This window comes from Sminthopsis crassicaudata, chromosome 3 (assembly GCF_048593235.1).
Source record: "Sminthopsis crassicaudata isolate SCR6 chromosome 3, ASM4859323v1, whole genome shotgun sequence".
NCBI classification, from domain to species: domain Eukaryota; kingdom Metazoa; phylum Chordata; class Mammalia; order Dasyuromorphia; family Dasyuridae; genus Sminthopsis; species Sminthopsis crassicaudata.
The window spans coordinates 27,750,332-27,771,323 of record NC_133619.1 but is presented as its reverse complement, the minus strand read 5'-3'; the positions used below and the strand labels follow the sequence as shown (position 1 = coordinate 27,771,323).

The 20,992-nt window shown below is 36.3% G+C and overlaps 1 protein-coding gene across 7 annotated transcripts in view; it reads left to right on the top strand.

The window, feature by feature from the left end:
- Positions 1-20,992, top strand: part of PHC3 (polyhomeotic homolog 3) — a 69,043-nt gene that overhangs the window by 10,080 nt on the left and 37,971 nt on the right. For 3 of the 7 annotated variants that reach the window (XR_012487682.1, XM_074298168.1, XM_074298173.1), the window contains exons 5-9: positions 7,385-7,543; positions 9,448-9,546; positions 13,711-13,957; positions 18,022-18,890; positions 19,173-19,220. Coding sequence is in view for 6 of the 7 variants with exons in the window: in XM_074298168.1 (XP_074154269.1) it covers positions 7,385-7,543; positions 9,448-9,546; positions 13,711-13,957; positions 18,022-18,890; positions 19,173-19,220 (1,422 nt within the window). In the remaining variant the exon portion in view is untranslated. The remainder of the gene's footprint in view (positions 1-7,384; positions 7,544-9,447; positions 9,547-13,710; positions 13,958-18,021; positions 18,891-19,172; positions 19,221-20,992) is intronic. The other 4 variants (XM_074298172.1, XM_074298170.1, XM_074298169.1 and 1 more) reach the window with 4 other exon arrangements.

Genomic DNA, 20,992 nt, shown 5'->3' with positions numbered 1-20,992 from the left:
CTTGTATTTTGTCTGAAAATTTCCCACAACTCTTTAATGTAATCACATAGTTTTTATTGTTTACAGTATTAACATGATTTGTTATATTTACAGTCCCTTTTAAGCTAGAATAGCCCTGCCATTTTTTATTTAAATCCTTCTTGATCATAGTGTATAATCTTTCTAATAGGTTGTAGCTATTTGCTAATGTTTTATTTAAAATGTTTGCATCAGTGTTCATTAGCGATGTGGTCTATAGTTTTCTTTGTTTCTGGTTTAAGTATCAAGACTATATATAATAGGATGAAACTGAAAGAAACGCCTTATTTTCTGTGTGTATATAGTGATTTTAAGCATCTTCTTGGCTCTCACTGAAATGAAAGAGCATCCTGTTAGCCCATGTATTCTTCTGGTGATAGGCTGTAAGGCTTTTAGTCATAGAAATCCACTGTCTTGGAAGAATTATTGAAGGTTACAACAAAAAAATAGTTGTATAGTAGGCTTGGTTAATCATGAATAAACATTACTGTTAACCAGTAAACTGGTGTAAAGGATGTCACTATAACAATGACTAAAAAAAAGGGTGAGCCAGGTGTGTGGCAAGAGCAGACAGTGTATAAGCATGAATTTTATCCCTAGCCTGTAATAGTTATAGAAGCACGTTGACTGAGAACTGTACAGAATGAAAAGTTATGGATGCTTGTGATTGGCCCTTGGAAGGGTGTGTCCACCTGGCCCAGAATGAGGCTCCATCACAGTCTGCTATGGAAGCTTTGGCTTGATGTCTTATCTTGGTATGGAGATGTAATCCTGGCTTCACAAGAGGTTAAGGCTGTGGAGTTCAATCCCTTGCTGCTCCTAAGATTAAAAGGCTGAATTAGAGCCCGAGAATAATCCCCATTATAAATTAATCAAACTTTGTTAGAAAAGATCACTAGAAAAGCAGTCTCTGACCACGGTATACTTTTATTATTTCAAAATATCTATTGTTTCATCAACTTGCCCTGTCACTATCAATACATATTGTAAAATTATCTCATCATTTTCATAAATGAAATAATTTCATTAATTAAATACATTTCACAAATTAATAGGGCCTTCCAGTAGTCATTCTTGTGGATAAGCCTGAGTTTAACGGGGTCAAAGGGAAGGGAATGTTTCTAGCTCATTTAATTCGACTAGAAATGGTTAAAAGCCCTTCTTTGTGATTAATCAGAAAAGGAAAATAGAATTTCTTCAGGTCATTATGTTATAGATTTGTGAGGCCTGGTACACTTAATTTCATGAAACTTGGTTTTATGACCACACAGTGACTTAATTAGAACCTAGCTAATAGTTGGGTTATGATCTTGGGCAACTCATTGAGCACCTTGGCCTTTTGGTTACCTCTTTTTGCAAAATGAGAAGGTTGAACTAAATCATCTCTGACATCCATTCCAACTAAAAAATGTGATTATTTGGGTGTTCAGATAGCTTATCACATAGCCTATCAATTAGAAAATTCACTTACATAATTCCTTTTTTTATTCTTTGTCCATAATCTTTGGTTCATCAGGTCAGAGAATGATAGATTTAGAGCTGCTTATCCATGCATGATTCAAGAGATGTTTTCTTATTGCCTAGAATGGAGTCACAGGGCCAACTTTGGAGTCTGCTTTTGGTCTGGTCCTTCTGCTTAGTAATCGGGGCAGCACTGTTTGTTGGCTGTTATTGCCCAGCACTCTGTGTAATGTTTTGAGGGACTTGAATGTGGTTAAATATAGAGACAGGATTAAAATCCAGGAAACTATTAGGAGACAGTATTAGACATGACAGCACGTAGCACAGCTCTGTTCACTCTAGAACTCATTCATTGGAAGTCAATAAACATTAAGTGCCTGCTATGTGCCAGGTACTATGTTAAGCTCTAGGGATACAAAGGAAGGCTGGAGAGTCCATGCTCCTGGGGAGCCCATGGTGTAATTGGGAGAGATGGCGTGCTACCAATGATGCTTAAACAAGATAAAGACAAGATTAATTGGAAATAAGAGAGGGAAGCACCAAAATTAAGGATGTTTGGGAAAAGCTTCCTAGAGAAGGCAAGATTTTAGCCAAGACTCCAAGGAAGCTAGGAGAGCCAGAAATTGGAGATGCTGAGGGAGAATATTATAGGCATGAGGAATGGCTAGTTAAAATAGAGACAGGTAGAATAGCCAAGAGCCCTGTGCTACTGTCTCACAGAATATGTGGGGTCATGTGAAATAGAAAAAGGCTGGAAAGGTGGGATGGGCCAACTTAGAAAGAGTTTTGAACACCAGGTGGAATTTTAAATTTGACTCTGGAGATGGAAAAGGAGTCACTAAGTCTTAATTGAGTAGGGCTTAAGGAAACCATTGAAGCTGAGGGGAGGATGGAAGGGAGTGGGGCAATCTGTGGGGCAGGCTCACCATCAGCAGCTGTTTGGCTTGTCCCGGTATGAGGTATGAGAGCCTGCATCAGGGTGTTGACAGTCTCAGAAGAGGAGGGGGTATGTGCAAGAACTGTGAGGAAGGCCAGATTTTCAGGCGAGCAACAGATTGACTGTTGGGGCTGGGGGCGGGGGGGGGAGTGAGGATCTGAGGGTGACATGTGTGTAAGTGTGGGACTAGGAAGGTGGTGGTACTCTCAGAAAGAGGGGAGGATCTGGGGGAAAAGATAATGAGCTCAGTTTTGGACATGGTGAGTTTAAGGTGTTTATGGGCTGTTTAGTTCAAAATGTCCATTAGGCAGCCAGAGATGAGACTGGAGGTCAGCAATGAGGTTAGGGCTGGATCAGTATATTTAAGAATCATGTACATAGAGGGGATGATTCCTTGGGAACTGATGAAATCAAGTGAAGTGAGGAGGAAGAGAAGAGGGCTCAAGGCAGATCCTTGACGGATAACAGCAGTTGGAGGATATGATCTGGAGGAAGATACAGCAAAGGAAATAGGAGGAGGGAATCTTTGCAGAGGAGGGTAACTAGGAGAGGTGTCCCAAAAATCTAGACAGAGTCTAGGGTCAAAGGCTGCAGAGAGGTCAAGGAGAAGGAGGACAAAGAAGCCCTTGGATTTAGCTGCTTTGGAGAGAGCTGTTTGAGTTGGAAGACGTTGGAGGCCAGACAGAACAGAATTAAGAAGAGGGTTGGGGCAATGGTAACCATTGTCCTGAGAGACCCAACTGAGGACGCAGCATTTGGTGTGGTTCCCCCAGAGATTGATGCTGTCCTCAAGGTAGATGTGCAGAAGCCCCTCCCAAGGATGGCTGTGCTTGTTCTGATGATTTGGATCTCCACTACTTCTACCACTTGATTCTTTTTTGCTCACAGAACGGAGACTCTGTTAGCTCTACCTTTTTTAGTTACCTAATAAACAAGATTTTAAAATCATTATTTTGCTTGGTGGTAGAATTCCTTACATTGCCCAAAAATATCAGAGTTGGGAGGTAAGGGGGATTTGGAGTTCCATGCAGTTGACTTGAAATAAGCAGGCTCATCTTTTTTAATTACATCATCTTAAACAATGAGTCCTTTTAAAATGTATTTAGGTGAAAGACAATAAAGACAAGAATGATATATTCAGTCAGTAGTGGGGGGAATTGATGGTTCTAGAGTCAAAAAGACTTGAGTTTACATTCAGTCTTGTAGCTGGGTGACCCTGGACAGGTGCCTTAACTTCTGTCTCAATTTCCTTGTTTGTAAACTATGCAGATTGTTGGGAGGATCAAATGAGGTAACATGGACAGTGGACAAACCTGAAAGCGTTAAGGAAATGCTAGCTATCATTATTAACATTTGGTACCATACTTAGGTTATTTTTGTATTTCATGTTTTTTCTGTTTAACTTCATATGTTTCTTAATTTATGATGACTTTTTAAAATGTGTTTCAATCCATTTTCTTTTCCCCAGCACCTCCTCTCATCCTTTTTCCTCCCTTAACTTTGTCCATTGTTTTTTCTGAAATACTGCCAGTTGAAGAGTATTGATTTAGAAAGAGGATGACTATGTGGTACAGTAGAGTGAGTACTGGACCTGAAGTCAGGCAGACTCTTCCTGAATTCATATCTGGCCTCAGACACTTACTAGCTGTGAGACCATAGTCAAGGTCAGTTCACTGTGTTTTGTCTCAGTTTCCTCATCTGTAACCGGAGAAGGAAATGGCAGACCACTCTAGTATTTTTATCAAGAAAACTCCAAATGGGATGACCAAGAGTTTGAACATGTCTGAGATTATTCAACAGTATCCAAAAGGAACATTGTATTACAGTTTTATTTATCCAGATCCTGAAAATGTCATAATATCCATGGTTGTATCCCAGAAATCAGTTGTCTGTTGAAGGGATATAATTGAAAATCAATTTAGGAAACTAGAGCATCTTTTTCCAAGTTTCACTAACACTCGATACTTGGAAGTTTCATTTCTCCTGGTTATAACAACATCTTGACATCTGGATGGTGTTTTGTTATTTTTGCCAATAATAAAACTTCTGTATGGAGTTTAGTATGGTATAGTGAAAAACTTTTTTTCTTTTGCCATTGTCTTTGTTATGGCACAATTAAAGTCATTTATTACCTAGGTGATAAGCTACAGCATCATTTTATTTATTTTTTTACTCTTGACATTCTGTAAAGGATCACACAAGCATTTTCCCATATTGATGCACACATCTTTAGCAATTTCAAATTGCTTTTCTGAGTGATTGGATTAGCTCACAATTCCACCAGCCATGTATTAAGTGTCCCAGTTTTCCCACATCCCCAACATATATCATTTTCCTTTTCAGTCACATATCCTCTATAGGTGTGAGTTGTTTCCATTTACATTTATCTAATCAATAGTGATTCAGAGCATTTTTTCATATGGATAGATGACTAACTTCTTTATCTGAAAATTGCCTATTCATACTCTTTGACCAAAATAAAGGCAATTTTAAAAAATGATAGTTAAAAACTGTTGGGGACTAATTAAATTTCTTGATTATATTCAGTTTTATTTTTTCTCTTTGAAAACTACCAATTTTCTTTTCTGCTGAGTTTTGGATCTGAATTTTCTACTAATCACATCGATGTGATTATTTTCTACGTGAGTGGCTTTGAAAGTCAAAGGATCTTTGTATTGGAAAGGACCTTAGGAATCAGAATTAGATTTTGAGTTAGATGGGATCTTGATGATATCTAGGTTTAGTCTCTTAATTTTATCAATGAGGAAATTGAGCCTGGAGAGAAGAAGAGATTTGTGGTCAAATAGGGAATGTTACAGAGCCAGGAGTGGCACTCGGGCCCTCTGACTCCACACTTAGTGTTCTTTCTCCTCTACTGTGCTGACTTGCTGACCCTCTTCCTTTTTCCAAGACCCTTGGAAGTGGTCACTGGTCTCTGCTGGATAATTTCTCGTCATGGAGTTACTCACCACCTCTCAAGATAATCTATGCTATTTCGCCCAAAAGGGTCCATGCTATGAGGTTTATTCCCAGTATCCCAAAATCTTCAACCTCTTTCATTTGATCTTTCCATCCTCCCATTGACTTTTGTCATCCAGTTGAGTTTGCCTTTTGTGATCTAGAAGAACACTTGAGGTCTGGAGAGACAGGGGTCCTTAACTCCTGAAAAGTGATATGTACTGTGCTCATAATGAGTGGTCTCTGAGTTCTTGGCCAGGCAGATGATGCCGATCCCCTTTGTCTGCATTTTATCTTCTTTATTTCCTTCGTCTGGCCTGTCTGCAATTCTCCTGCAGCCACAGCCCTCTGGGTTTTTGTGTGTATCTTTGCCTGGGTGCTTGCTACTGTGCTTCCAGCTTTAGATTTATGTAATGTTCAAGTACGTGACCTTCTAAAAATGCATTCTTTTTGTTTCAGCATCACATTTATCTTTGAATATCTTTCCTTCCCATGCCCCCTCATAATTAGGTTGACAAGCCTCTTTCCGGCTCTTGTGAGGTGTGCTGCTTTTCTGGCCAAGGGACCGAAATTCTGGTGCCTTAAGCTTACAACCCAAACCAGAAACTTTAATCGAGATTAAAATGCCTTTCTTTGTGTCCTCCCCTTTTGGGTGCCGCACCTCTCTGCCTCTCTCAGGCTTTCACCTTCTTCTTAAGGGCTGCATGTTCTGTGGAGATGCTTTCCCCACTCACATAGGCAGGATTGATTGGTGGCTCCCAGGCTACATAGGTTTTGACAGGCTCACCATCATCCTGGACCAAGGTGCTTTCTGGTTTCACTATGTTACTGACTAGGTGTCCCCCTGACAATCCCTGGTCAGTGAGATTTGGCTCCTCCCTGTCAATAGCTGTGACTGCCTCCTGTTGCTCCTCCTCCTCATCTTCCCTATCCTCTTCCTCTCTCCTCCTCCATCCTTGTTGGCTTCTCATTGCCAGGGATTCCTCAGTTCATCCTTGTGGCATCCTTAATCATGTTTTTAATCACTTGATTATTTTTTGTTCTGAAACTGATTTTATTTTTTTGTGGAGATCCCCTAATGAGGAGGCATCAACTGGGTGGTACAATGGATAGAGACCTGGGCCTGGAGTTAAGGAGACCTCAGCTATGTGACCCTAGGCAAGTCACTTCACCCTGTTTGCTCAGTTTCCTCATCTGTGCAGTGAGCTGGAGAAAACTCAAATAGGATCATGAAGACATGACTAAACAACCTGATGTCTTCAAAATGGTGCCTTGACAATTGAGAGGTTAAGTGGTTTAGACTGTGACTTGAGCCCCAGGCCTTCTCACTCAGACCAGCTCTCTGTACTGGTTTCAACTCTCAGTTCTTCTCAAGGTTTTTTATTTCTCAGTTTTTGCTACGAACTAGTTCTCTGACCCTATGTCTTCTTCTTCCTCTGGAATGAGCTAGATCATACAGAAGCTTTCTTCAAGATGTCAAGGGATCACTTGCATAGATATGTCCAAAGGCTTTTGCTCTCTCTGTGGGACAAAAAGACTGGAGTTCGCAAGTGGTTCTATTGCATATTGTGATCTTTTTTCCTTCTCTAGTTTAGAATCCCCTCAATTTGATAGAATTTTGAAATTCTAAAAGTAATATTCACTAAATTGCTAGGATGTTTTTGTTATTAAGTGGATTGTTGAAATAATGATGTATCATTGTTTATAACAGCAGGAGAAATGATATTTTAATCTTGAAAGATAGACTTTTTATAATATCATTTTTCTTAAAAACGGGTCTAGTTACTACCTAGTGTACATTATTACTTGCTAAGGTACAACTGACCTAATCTGGGGGGTTACAGAAAAGCTGGCACTCCATTGTAGGGAAAGGGGAGCTCTTTCTGAAATTTTATTTTGGGAGCCCACAATTTAAACTGATCTCATTTATTGCCTAGCTGTAGCTTGGTTTAGTTTTGTCACTTTAAAGCTAAAGAATTGGCCTGTGACCAAATATTTTTTCTTCCTTAGATCAACCTCTCTACTTCTCCTACTCCTGCACAGTTAATAAGCCGATCCCAGGCTTCCAGTACTACCAGCAGCAGTATTACCCAACAGACTATGTTACTAGGGAGTACATCCCCTACCTTAACAGCAAGCCAAGCTCAAATGTATCTACGAGCTCAAATGGTAAGATATGAGCTGCCAAATTTTTCAGTATCCATTTTCTTAGATAAAAAAATTTCTAAAATGATTGGTGGGGCAGTTGTGCTCTTCTAGGTAATGACATGTCAAGTAGCTTTAATATTTTAAAAATATTTTAATTGATAAAAGTGTTTAGACTTGTCATTTTTTTGTTTAAGTATTAAACTCATAAAGTTATTGAAGGTAGAAAAGTTCCCCTTCAAATAGAATTGTGGATCTTTTTCAAGGCATAGAATTATTACAAATTTGGTTTAAAGTTTGGAGCTGAAGAGGAGTCCATTTTGGGATTTGCAGATATTTCTTGTCCTATCCTTTACTGTAAATCTCTAATCCAAAATGGGGTTTTCCTTGATAATTCTTATAGTTGATTATTCCCCATTTCATATTCTGCCAGTTTGTTTGAATAGCTAAAGATTTTATTCAATAAACATTTATTTAGCAGCTATTGTTGCTTAAAATATATGCGAGGTCCTGAGACCATGTTGACCCATTATCAGTAAACAGATTACTTTTGTAATACTTTCTTTCATTCTTTGCCAATTTTTTTTTTTAGTTTGAAAAGCTGAGAAGCTGGATTGTGTTACCCTGGTGGCGAACCCTAGGGCAAAGTAGTATTGAGGTTGTAAAAAATGGGGCAGGAGGTCTAGGCCTAAAACCCCACATCTTTAACCCTCATATCTCAGCTCTGAGGCCACAACAAATTTTCAGTCAAATTTCTAACAAGAAGCAGTGTTACTTTCTTTATTATTCATAAATTGTCACCAGGGATTATTGATGTCTAGTTTTAGGATTTTGATTACATTTTGTATATGTGTTCTTTCTAGCAACATGAAATTTATTGTTTTTAGGCTGTTCAGAATCAGATGTGCTTTTTCTGTGTGTCATGGAATTTTAGTTTTTTCTTGTTATTAATTTCATGTTAAAATTTCACTTAATTCAGCATCCTGAAAAGCTAACAACATACTTTATTGACAATTCAATATAAACAAAAAAATGCTTTTGAGATATCTTATATTTAAACAAAAATTCACGCATATGATACTGATAAACTTTGATTCAACCTGCTAATTCACTACATTGAATCTAATAATAGTTTATATAGTATGTTGTGAATATTAATGGGGACTGACATATTTTGAATAAAGTTCCCTAGTGAAGAGGGATGATGATAAGAAATTTACATTTGTCATTATCTTGTTCTTTTTTTTTTTTTTTTTTTTTTTAAATGAAGCCTTCTCAGGCTGTGCTGTTTTATCATTTTAATGTTTCATTGTGGTACGTAGTTCAGTAGTGACTTTTTCTGCATGTCTTAGTATTTAAAGTTAGTTCATCCTGGATTGGTTCCATTGTTCCAATCCTGGCCCAACCCAGCCTGGCCACTTTGTAAATTACCTGACAGTGGGCCTGATAGCCCTCTGTGGCATGGGCCATAGTTTTCTTATCTCCAGAATGGCAGATTTGGACCATCAAGTTCTAAATCTATGATGATAGGGGTAACCCTACTTCTTCCCACTCAGATTTGGTTTATAGTCAGGATCAATACATTGGCTCCTTCTAGACATTTATTTTAAATATATAATTGCTAGCTTTTGGTAACACTTGTTCTGAGGAATTTCTGTCAACAAGGAAGTTTTTTGAGCTAGTCTGTTTTATATATTAAAGATATTAAAATTCTTCCTATTTATAATTAGTGGAATCTTTTTGCACATAAAAACCATTTAAAAGTTAGATTCAACTTGGTAAATTTTTTGATTAGGGAATGCTTCTATTATCTTTCTATCACAAACTTCAGTCTCTCTTACTTGCTTTACATGTGTGGGGGGCATGTTCTTTTGTCTTCAGGGTTGTTTTTTTGTTTTTTTTTTTGTTTTTACTTTCTGTCTGTACAGCTGATTTTCACACCTGCTACTACTGTGGCTGCTGTACAGTCTGAAATTCCTGTTGTCTCGTCGTCATCGTCATCTTCCTGTCAGTCGGCAGCTACTCAGGTGAGCGTGGTGAGATTCATTGGCTCTCTAGTCAGAGTAAATATGCATAGGAAGTTAAAATAGTGATGCTTTTGTTTCTAGCCATTTGGGATATCTTTGGGTAATTAATATTTATAAAATTAGTGAATACTTTAAAGAAGAGACAAAATATGAAGTTGCATGTTCAGCAGTAATAAATAATTGAGATCTATGAGATTATTGAGCACAGATTACATAAACTTGTAGTTTAGTTTATTTAAGTGTTTGAAGAAGGCAACAAGTGTCTTTAGTGATTATTTTCTAGGCTTACATAACATTTTAATTTTTTATGCAGTAGATTCATTGATTAGTGTGACATTTTATTCTTTTGGAGAGATTCTTTTACAAATGGCCTGTAATTCTAAGTAAAGGATATTAAACTAAAACAAAAACAACAACAACAACAAAAACAAGCACATGTATGGGTCAAGGATTCCATTTTAAGATACTAGCTCTGTATTCTGCCCCAGCCAGTACTTGGAGATAACTATGGTACAGACACGTTTGGGTCATCACTACAGCTACTCACCTGCACTAGATGGTCAATGAGGGTCTCTCAGAATTGACTCCATCGTCTCCCACTATCTTAAGAAAGAAGGTCAGAGGGAATGTAGCTGGCATTTTAGAAGCATTTTTAAAAAACTTGTTATTTTAAAAAATATGTGAATTATCTACAATTAACAAAATGTTAATTAGTTTTCTAATTTAGTGACTGTTTGCCCAAAACAAGTTTTTTTTCATGATTCCATTTATTAGTTGTTAAAGGTATTGACAATGTGACTATTACTTTACATATAAAATAACTTCTTTGAAGGAAAGGGGGCTATAAAATGGGTCCTATTTTTCCCATACTTATATATATATATATATATGTATATATGTATATATATAAATCTGAGCTGTTTTTTTCAGGGGGAAAAAAATCTACCTGCAGACATAATTAGGAATTTTTGGCAAAACAAGGACTTTTTAAAGATGGTAGTCAGATTAAATTTAAGCTACACCCAGTTCATTGTGTGACCATGTGCAATTTACTTTCCTTTTCCTTATACATAAAAACAGATTGATCAGTGAGATGATGTCCTCTGGAAAAGTTCAATGATACACTCTATAGTGCAAAAGCCTCAAGTCAGGGAGAACTTTTCACATTTGACCTCAGACACTTACTGGCTGTGGGACCTTGAGCAGGTCGCCTCTGTTTGTCTCTGTTTCCTCATCTTTAAAACAGAGGTAATAATAGCATCTGCCTTCTAGGATAATTATGAGGAACAAATAAGTTAATCTGCAAAGCACTTAGACCAAATGACTGACACGTGGTAGACACTGTGTAAATGCTGACTAGTAATTTTAGGGCAACTATTACAAAATTCTGTTTTGCCCAGATAGCTTGTTTGACTCTTTTGTGGTCTGAGAATTGATGGCATTTCATAGTATTTGACAACCATATAGTAGCTGCATGGGTAGATGTTCCTGTCTCATACCTGCTGGACTCTAGCTCAGAAATTCTTCAAGTTCTTTATTTAACATGAATTAAGGCCTCACTTTATCAACACTTACAGAGTTGATGAGGATAACTAATTATGTTTTTACAGTCCTCATTGTATGAGGATTTATGGAAGTTATCACAGTAGCAAGAATAAACTTTCTATACTTAGGAAATTAATAAAATTGTAGCATAATTCCTTAATATATTCCATATATAAATTGTGTAACTACTTCAAAACATTGTAGCCAAAAGTTATGGGACATCTGGAATCATTCAAAGAATATTCAGTGTTAAGTTACTTAAATGAAGATTGTGTAGCATAAGTTTTCAATTGTAATAAGAGTTTTTTTTTTCTTATTCTTGTTTTAAAACTATCAGTGGTGTAAAAAGATGAAGTTTAGATCTGTCTAGCTTCAGTTGTTATTTTGACAAAGAAATAAGATTATAAGATAACTTTAGTAAGGAGGAAAAATGTTGTGGGAGACAGGATCCTAGGTATTACAAAGATGCTTTAGGAGTAACACTGTGGAATTAAAATTAGAGGTATTTCTTTAGGAAACAAGAGAATTAACATTCCAGTCCTGGCTACCTTTACACAAATTTTGAGACCTTAACGAGACAATGCCAAGACATTGAAGACAATCTTCCATTAGGAGGAAAAAAGTATTTCATTAAGAATCAAGAGACCTGAGATCTACTCTAGGCTACCCTAATAATGTCACAACAGTTGATTGTCACAGTGTCTTTTTTTTCCCCCTAATCTGGAGACAGGTAGGGGAAGGATACTATTATCTATATCCTGTCTCTTTTCACTAATTTGTTAGAATCAAGCAAAGTAATGGATGCACAAGTGATTTTAAAAGTATTAACTTTAAAAAAAAAAAAGTGTTGTGTTATCATGTAACATGGTATTATTAACTAACACAACTCCCAAAAGAGAAGCTTGCAGCAGTAAAGAGCATCTTTTAATTCAGTAACAATAATAGTCTGTTTGTAGACAAAAAGAAGGGAAGATTTTTTTCTTTATTAGAGAAGAACAGAAGTTTTTTCTCCAGAAATGACGTTATGCCACAAAAATCTGATTGTCATATTAACATGATGAAAAAAATCCATTTGTCACATGGTTTAGAAGCCAAGCTTCTAAAATACATTTTATTTTTATATACATATATCTCCAAGCCAGATATAACATAGTTGTTATAGAAGCCCATGTAAATGTAAATTTTGAAGACATTTAAATAAATTTAACCATAAATATAATTAGAAAACTAAATTGAGAAAAAAGAAAAATGAGAAAGTCTGTCTGCCCTGTGGAAATGGGCATATGTGAATTATCTACAATTAACATAATGTTAGTTAGTTTTCTAATTTAGTGACTTAGTTTGCCTGTAGTTTGGTGGGAATCATTTTCTTTCATTAAATTTTTCAGATATAGCCAGTTTATAGAAAGCTTAATTTCAGATTTGTCTCACATATACATTTTTCTTTTTGGAGTGGGGCTAAGAGGATGATTTGAACTAATTTTGATGTTAAATCAGAGAAAGTATAATTAGACATTAAGTCTGCTAGGGAAAATTAAGAGACTATTTTCCAAAGAATGTTTCAAGTCAAGACCATTAATACAGATACATTTAACTATAGGTTCATTGTTGGTATGTATTGGATGCTAAGATAATTTTGAAAAATTTATGAACTAGAAAAGAATCTTGGTGAAGGCTGACTTAAAAAGAAAAATGTTTGAAAACACCATAGTGTTGATTAAATGCATGATTAATTAGCCAGTACTCCATGTCTTTGGTGTGGTGAGCATCATGCCAGCTACTTACACAGAAGAGTTACTTTGAGATGGATGCATAGGAATTAAAAGGTGAAGTAATTCCTTGCCCTTGAGTGTTTGAAATAATTAAGGAGAAAAATAGACATAAGAAACAAGAGGAAAACGTATATGTAAAGCAGGTCAGTATCATTCACTGTCAGTTTCCTTGAGGGCCAGTGCTCCCTACAGTGGTGTGAGAGACAGCTGTGCTAGGGGCAGCATGGTGCAGAGTTCTGGGCCTGGAGGTAGAGGTCAGATCTGGCCTCAGACATTTAGTAGCTATGTGAGCCTGGGCAAGTCATTTAACTCTTGTTTGTCTCAGTTTTCTATTCTTAAAATGGGGATGATAATAAAAATTACATCCCAGGGTTGTTGTGAGAATCAAGTGAGATAAGTGTTCTGAAGTGCTTAGCACAGTGCTTGTCACATAGTAAGCACTAAATAAACATTAACTATCATTATTATTGGAAAATATATAATAAAGGGCAGTCTTATCCTATAAACTTTGCAGGTGTTTGTGCTTGATTATATTAAAATACAACTTATTGAATTGTTGTTAGACTCATTTCTAAATTAGCAAGGGATAAGTTTATTTTCACCAAATTCATCTTCATAATTTTTTTTTCCATCTGTTTTCTTAAAAACCATCCTTTTTATTTAAGAAGTGGCTGTTTTGTTATGTTTCTTCCTTTGTGGCTTTTCAAGCTTTTAAAACACAAAATTATTTGGATGAAAAAGCAGAATATTAATATTTAATCATTACTATAATTATTTTACCAGTAATTATTACTATATCTGTGTTTTGATATTTTTTAATCTGAACTTGCTGTTATGTGACTCTTAGGTTCAGAATTTAACGTTATGCAGCCAGAAGTTGGGTGTATTATCTAGTTCGCAGAATGGCCCACCAAAAAGCAGTAGTCAAGCTCAGTCATTGACCATTTGTCATAACAAAACGACAGTCACCAGTTCCAAAACCAGTCAACGAGATGCTTCTCCAGAAAGTCATAAGAAAGGAGAGAGTCCCAGTTTGGAATCTCGAAGTACAGCTGTTACAAGGACCTCAAGTATCCATCAGCTAATAGCCCCAGGTAGGCTGTAAACTGAAGTTGTTAATGATTGTTACAAGTGATTTGAATATTTTAATTCTGGGAAGGAATTATTCCATTTAATCTCTAAATTTTAAGCTTTCATTTGTAACAGAGTTTCACTGAATGTCAGTGTTTCTAACTCAATTTTTTTAAATGAACATTGATTATAACTAAAACTTCTATTCTGCAAGTTATTAGTGTTAAAGAAAAATCCCTCCATTTTTTGATTTTAGCTTAAGTATTCAATTGTTGATATACTTCTTAGAAATTAGCAAAACAAAACACATTCTTTCTTTGAATAATAATGGCATTTAAAAATCATTATTTCTTTTTTATTATTAGTTTCATAAACAAACTATTTTAATACTGCATTTTGAAAAAAGGGAACTTAGAAGTCCAACAATTAAAATCAAAATTCTAGAACAATAAAGTTGATATTTTGCATTATTGATATCTAACGAACGAGTATAATATTTGGTTGCCCCATATTAGTAGGGCATCACTTCTGTAATATTCCTAACTTGTGGGAGGACATGGACAAGAGTTGCCCAGCTTTGGAGGGAATCCCCACATCGATGAGATCTCAGGTCCATTTGACTGTTTAAGTAAGTTGACCTGCAGTATAACTAGACCTGACTTTTTCTGTTCAGAAATAGGTTTCGATCTCTCCTTTCTGTATAAGCTTCCTGTCCCTTCTTGCCTATTTGCCCCTCAAAAAACAGTCTCAAAGACAAATGAGTTTCCCCTGGTGAAGACATTCAAAAAACTGATAGGGGAAATGGCTATCACCCAGACAAATGTTAAATACTGGCAACAGGGAGACAGTGTACTTTTGATGAGTGCTATGTAAACATTTCAGATAAGATCTTGGATTGGGGAAATAGCATTTAGATTAATTTTGTGTCATTCTCCTCCCCCATATCATCATTGATGAAAGCAGTGTGAAGGGGATGGGGCAGAATGAAGAAGAGTTATTTTCAAGAAAAGAAAGCCATCTAATTTAGAATGTGGAAAAAGTGGCCTCCCCCTTGTTCCTTTCTTCTTTCATAAATGAGTGATATCCTTAGTTATAGCCACATTCCATTGGGGGTGTAATATGTACCTGGAAGAGAGGTAAGAACATCCGACAGGACATGACAATTTGAAGAAAGGGATGCCAGCTATACCCACTGGCTTCTGAGGTTCAGATCTCCCCTCGTTTCCTACCACAGTGTATTGATAAAACAGAAGCCAAAACTACAACTGTGGAGCCATTCAGAATAGTAAAATGATCTCTGAAGGGTTTATACAACTGTCATTCACAGCAAACTGAGTCACTGAAGGGGGTTTCACTTCTACTTGAGCAGCAGCTGTGTGTCCTTCTGATTTGGCTACCACCCATCACTGGTGGGAAATGGATGTGAGGGTGAGAATTTCTTTAGGAACCCAAAATAAATGTTCCTCCTTTACTCTGCATATGGCTTATTCTTAAAAACTATTTTTAGATTAAAAGTTTAAGTTATACTCTAATCTGGGGTAGTCATAACAGTGGTTCTCTGGGAAAACTTTAGTGAAGAGAAAAAATTATTATTGATCTAGCAATAGTTTCTATGTAAATATTTGTGTGGAAAAAAAAAATTGTTTTCCTGAGAATTTATGTGCTTTCTATCTTGTTTGTGTTAGCTTTTTAAAAGTAACTCCTGACATGGAATTCTTAATTTAATTTTAATTTTTTAGTTTAATTAATTAAAATTCTTAATTTTTGGAATTTTTTTTTCTGAGACAGTTGGGTTTAAGTGACTCACCCAGAGTCACACAGCTAGGAAGTGTTAACTTTGAACTCAGGTCCTCCTGACTTCAGGGCTGGTGCTCTAACCACCCGACCACTTAGCTGTTCCAATTCTTGGAATTCTTAAAGTTGTGGAAATTTGGATTTTCTTTTGTGTGTTTATGAAAGCACACATTGAATTGGTTGTTCTTGAAGGGATTCGTCAAGGCATAAATTCAGAACCATTGATTTTTAAAAAAAAAATTTTTTATTAATTTTATAATTATAACATTTTTTGACAGTACATATGCATAGGTAATTTTTTACAACATTATCCCTTGTACTTCTTTCTTTTCCAAATTTTTCCCCTCCTTCCCTCCACCCCCTCGCCTAGATGGCAGGCTTTCCCATATATATTAAATATGTTATAGTATATCCTAGATACAATATATATGTGCAGAACTGAATTTTGTTGTTGTTGTTGCAAAGGAAGAATTGGATTTGGAAGGTATAAATAACCTGGGGAGAAAAACAAAAGATGCTAACAGTTTACACTCATTTCTCAGTGTTTCTTCTCTGGGTGTGGTTGTTTCTGTCCATCATTGATCAATTGGAATTGGATTAGCTCTTCTCTATGTTGAAGATATCCACGTCCATCAGAATACATCCTCATATTGTATTGTTGTTGAAGGGTATAATGATCTCCTAAGAACCATTGATTTGATGGTTTCTGAAATCTGTTCCAACTCTGACCTACTGTTGTAACATTGTTTTGTTATCCAAAAATGTACTTGTTGATGTTTTAGTGTAAATGGAGACAATATAGCTTAATGAGCAGACAGGAAGTGCTGCAGTCCAAGTCCTGGTCACTGGTATAGACCAGCTGATCAACTTTCTATAACTCTTTAAGTTGTAGAGAAGACACTGACTTTCCTCATTTGGGGGTGCTTCATACTAATTACATCATAGGTGTAGACCTTTTTTTTCACTTAGCTTTAAAACTTGGTTTGGGACCTTGTGGAAGTTTTCATTCGGTAGTAGGTGTCAGATTATTTTTTAAGGTAATGAGATTTTTGTTGGACCTTCTAAATGCCTCTTTCTCAAGATGTTAGTTATTTCTTCAGAAACTATCAAAAGATTTGTTATACCAAATGCAAAATAAATTATAAACATGAAGATGTCTGGAATTTTCATCTATTATTCTTAAACATAATTGAATATGACAATATTCATCGAGTTGTTTCAGTTATATATTAAAATTTTAGATAAGATCTTACGTTGGAATATTTTTAATTAAGCCAGCATTTAAATTTTTTTTCTACTAAGAGCTACGTTATCACTTTTTCAATTTAATATCCATTTTGTGTGACAGGTCACACAAAGAGGCAAATGGGAGGGAGTTCACAGCTGAGATCAGTCCTCAGTCTTCAGTTAGATTGAGTGGTTTGTTTTGATTCTCATTTTTTCCCAGTAACAGGAATCCACTAAATTCACATCAAGCCAACATACACTTATTAAATACCTACTATGTTCCAGGCCCTGTGCTAAGTATTGGTTTAAAAAAAACAAAACAAAAAAACCAGCATTACCTCTTCCAGGATCCGAATCTGGTTCTGAAATAGAGATTATGAACTCTTTGGCTTACATTTATTTCTATTATGTTGCTAATCTTTCCCCTAGTTTTTAGACTAGATTCATATTTATTTTTGAAAAATTAATTTCTTCTTTGATTAGGTTCTCTTTCACAGCCCAAAGAATAGGATCCTTTACATTGGTCCCAAATGGAAAAGTTTGCAAATTGGGAAGCCATGTACTTAGATACTTACCTTGAATAATATAGTTATCTTCGGACATGGATAAGGAAGTGTCCTGATCACATTTCAGATGGTATTCGGGAGTATAGTATCTTTGCTGACTTTGAAGCTATGTTACACATCTTGCATTAGTTCATTGTAGCAAAAAATGTTCAAAAACTTGCCAAATTTAGTGGCAAGTTATTAGGAAATAACTATTCCAGTTATCTTGTATAAGATTTAACAAGTGTAAACCCAGTCCATCTGTTGATTGCATTTTGAACCATTTGTTTTTTTAAATTTTACTTTGAAATTTACCAAAATGAAGTTCTCCACATTGGAGTCTTCATTGTTCTTAATTTTGTAACGTGATATTTCCATATCACTCTTTTCTGGGAATCTTATTACAGACTTTTTTTTTAATCTGACTGTGGTGTGAAAGCTAGGAGTATTCCTTTAGACTTTTTGTGGTATTCTGAGGTATTTTGGAAATAAAGAGTAATTTTCATTTCTTTCTCTCACAGCTTCCTATTCTCCAATTCAACCTCATTCTCTAATAAAACATCAGCAGATTCCTCTTCATACGCCACCTTCCAAGGTGTCCCACCATCAGCTGATATTGCAGCAGCAGCAGCAGCAGCAAGTTCAGCCACTCAGCCTTCAGAGTCCAAGTCAGGAACCCCCCACCTCCCAACACTGTGTCCCCATCCAAAGCCATGGCCTTCCTGCAGCTCCGAACAGTACCCAGGCCCAGCATTGTTCACCCCTTCAGAGTCACCCACCTCCTCTTACGGTGTCTCCCCCACAGTCGCAGGCCGCACAGCAGTCAGTCGTGGTGTCCCCTCCACCTCCCCATTCTCCCAGTCCATCTCCTGCGATCATTATTCATCCTCAAGCACTTATTCAACCCCATCCTCTTGTGTCCTCAGCTCTCCAGCCAGGGCCAAGCTTGCAGCAGCCCCCCACTAATCAGGTACAGCCAGTCACCCAGCCACTGAATCTTCCATCGCATCTCCCACTTCCAGCTTCCCCTGTTGTGCACTTGGGGGCCGTCCAGCAGTCCTCTTTGGTGTCCCCAGGGCCACAGATTGTCTCTCCCACAGCACATCAGCCATACTCTGCACTGCAGTCTCCTCCGATTCCCCTCACCACCACCCCTCAGCTGTCTACATCTCCTCCAGCCCAGGTCCCAGCACTGCCCCTGCAGTCTTTGCAAATGCAGCCTGAAATTCTGTCCCAGGGCCAGGTCTTGGTGCAGAACGCTTTGGTGTCTGAAGAGGAGCTTCCCGCGGCAGAAGCTTTGGTCCAGCTGCCCTTTCAGACTCTTCCCCCGCCACAGACTGTTGCGGTCAACCTGCAAGTGCAGCCTCCTGCCCCTGTTGAGCCGCCAGTGGTAAGCCCTTGGAAGCTCTTTCACTTTCTCACAGAACTTAAAAGTAGCAGTTACTTCTCCTGCCTTCTCTTCTGTCCCAAGAGCTAAGACGCCCAAGTTCAAAGCGTAAAAACAGTTTTGCAATCTCTAGATTTCACTGACTGAGGAGACAGTGTTGTTGTTTGCTATAGAACAGTTGCATGCTTAAGAATTTGTGGTGGTTATGAAAGTCCATCATTAATTTTATTACTATTTAAACAAATCCATCTGCTATCTTTACAGAGTTGATTTTTTTTCCCCAAGGGAATGCATTTGAACCAGTGTCATCTACACAAAGTTTTTTCTCTTAAGGTGATTATCCTTCATAGCTCCCTTCTGTTGACGTATGTGTTTTTAAACGTATGATTCATATAGCTAACTATGAGTTGTACCCATTCTGTAAGTCTCACTTTTTAGGAGCACTTGTTTTGGGGTAGAGTCAGTACATTGTGTCTGTGGCAACATTTTGTAAAGTGGATCTTGTAAGGTAGGGGTTTTGAAGATTTGGAAAAGATCCCAACTTTGTAATGACCCACATCATTTTTTTCTCTCATTAAAAATGAAAGTGCAGTATTAAAAATCTCATGTATTTTAGCGTTTGAAATGGTTAAAGATTGGGAAGAAGGCCAGTCATTGTGAAGCTTGAACTTTTGAGGGATTGTCACTAGGTGGAATAATTAAAACAACATTTTAAGATTTCCAAATCTTTTAAAATTTAATGTTTAACAAGAAGGAAGTTGACTGCAGACATTGCTTTTTTTTAGATAATTCTCTAGAACAGATTTGCTTTTTGTTTTTTATTTCATAACAATTTATACTTTATGAAGCCTCTGGATTCATCTATAAAATCGTCAAAATACGGAATTAAATTCTAACACTAGGGGAAAAAAAGCATTTTAATAGATTAGACTAAATTTTTTAAATCTTTTTTTTTTTTTTTTTTTTGCTTTTTTTTTTTTTTTTTGCTGGAAACTTAGAAGCAAATTTATCAGAAAATACTTTTTTTTTTTTTTTTTTTTTTTTTTTTTTGCTGAGGCAGTTGGGGTTAAGTGACTTGCCCAGGGTCACACAACTAGGAAGTATTAAGTGTTTGAGACCAGATTTGAACTCAGGTCCTCCTGACTTCAGGGCTGGTGCTCTATTCACTGCGCCACCTAGAATTGCCCCATATACAATTCTTCAATAAGAGAAAAAAATCTAAAAACGAACCAAATTTTAAAATAACCTTATTGCCCCTTACTTGTCATATCTTATTAGTTTTTTCAATATAAAAATAAAATTTCATTGTATTCTTTTTATCATTTGTTTTTGTCATGGTAAATCCCAGAGTAGGAGTGTCAAATCTTAGTAATTCAGAAATAATAATGAAATAAAGAATTTGCCCTTTTGGGTAAAAAAAAAAAAAAAAAAAAAAAAATGGATCCATAACAAAAAAAAGAAGAATAATTCAAATCCTTTAAAGTAAAACAAAAAACTCTCTTTTTGGTACTATTACTCTTAATAGTTTTGTTTGTGTTTTTTTGGTTGTTTTTTTTTATTTTAAAAAATTCCTGGCCTTACCATTGTTTCTTATATTTTTCAATAGCTCATTTTCAGATGATCTAGTTATTTGCTTCCATGAAAATAATAGACCTTTCTATTACCTTTATATACTATTATATTGCAGTAGATTTTCATGGATTTTCTTTTTAAATGTCAGTTTCCCTTGAGTCCCGTAATTTGTTTATTCCCATACTGATTTCTCTCTTATCTTCTACCATCTTTGCCAACTCTTTCCCCTAAAATGCACATGTCTACCTGGAGTACATTTTTCTGATTGTTTCGTAATATTTAACTGGAGAGGTACATTTACATCATACAGAGTATGAAAAATTTAAAAGGTAAGGAGTGTTTAATAAGAGGGCCTTATGCGTATTGAAAGGGCTTACTTAGAAAACAAGTTAAGGTTATCTTTTTTATTAGCTGGAATAAAATATGGGGAGGCAGACAGTTTAGACTCAATAAACAAATATTTCTAGTTTCTCTAGAGAGACGATGAGGAAAGTCCATTTTTTTGGAGAACATTAGCAGTCCTCAATATCTTC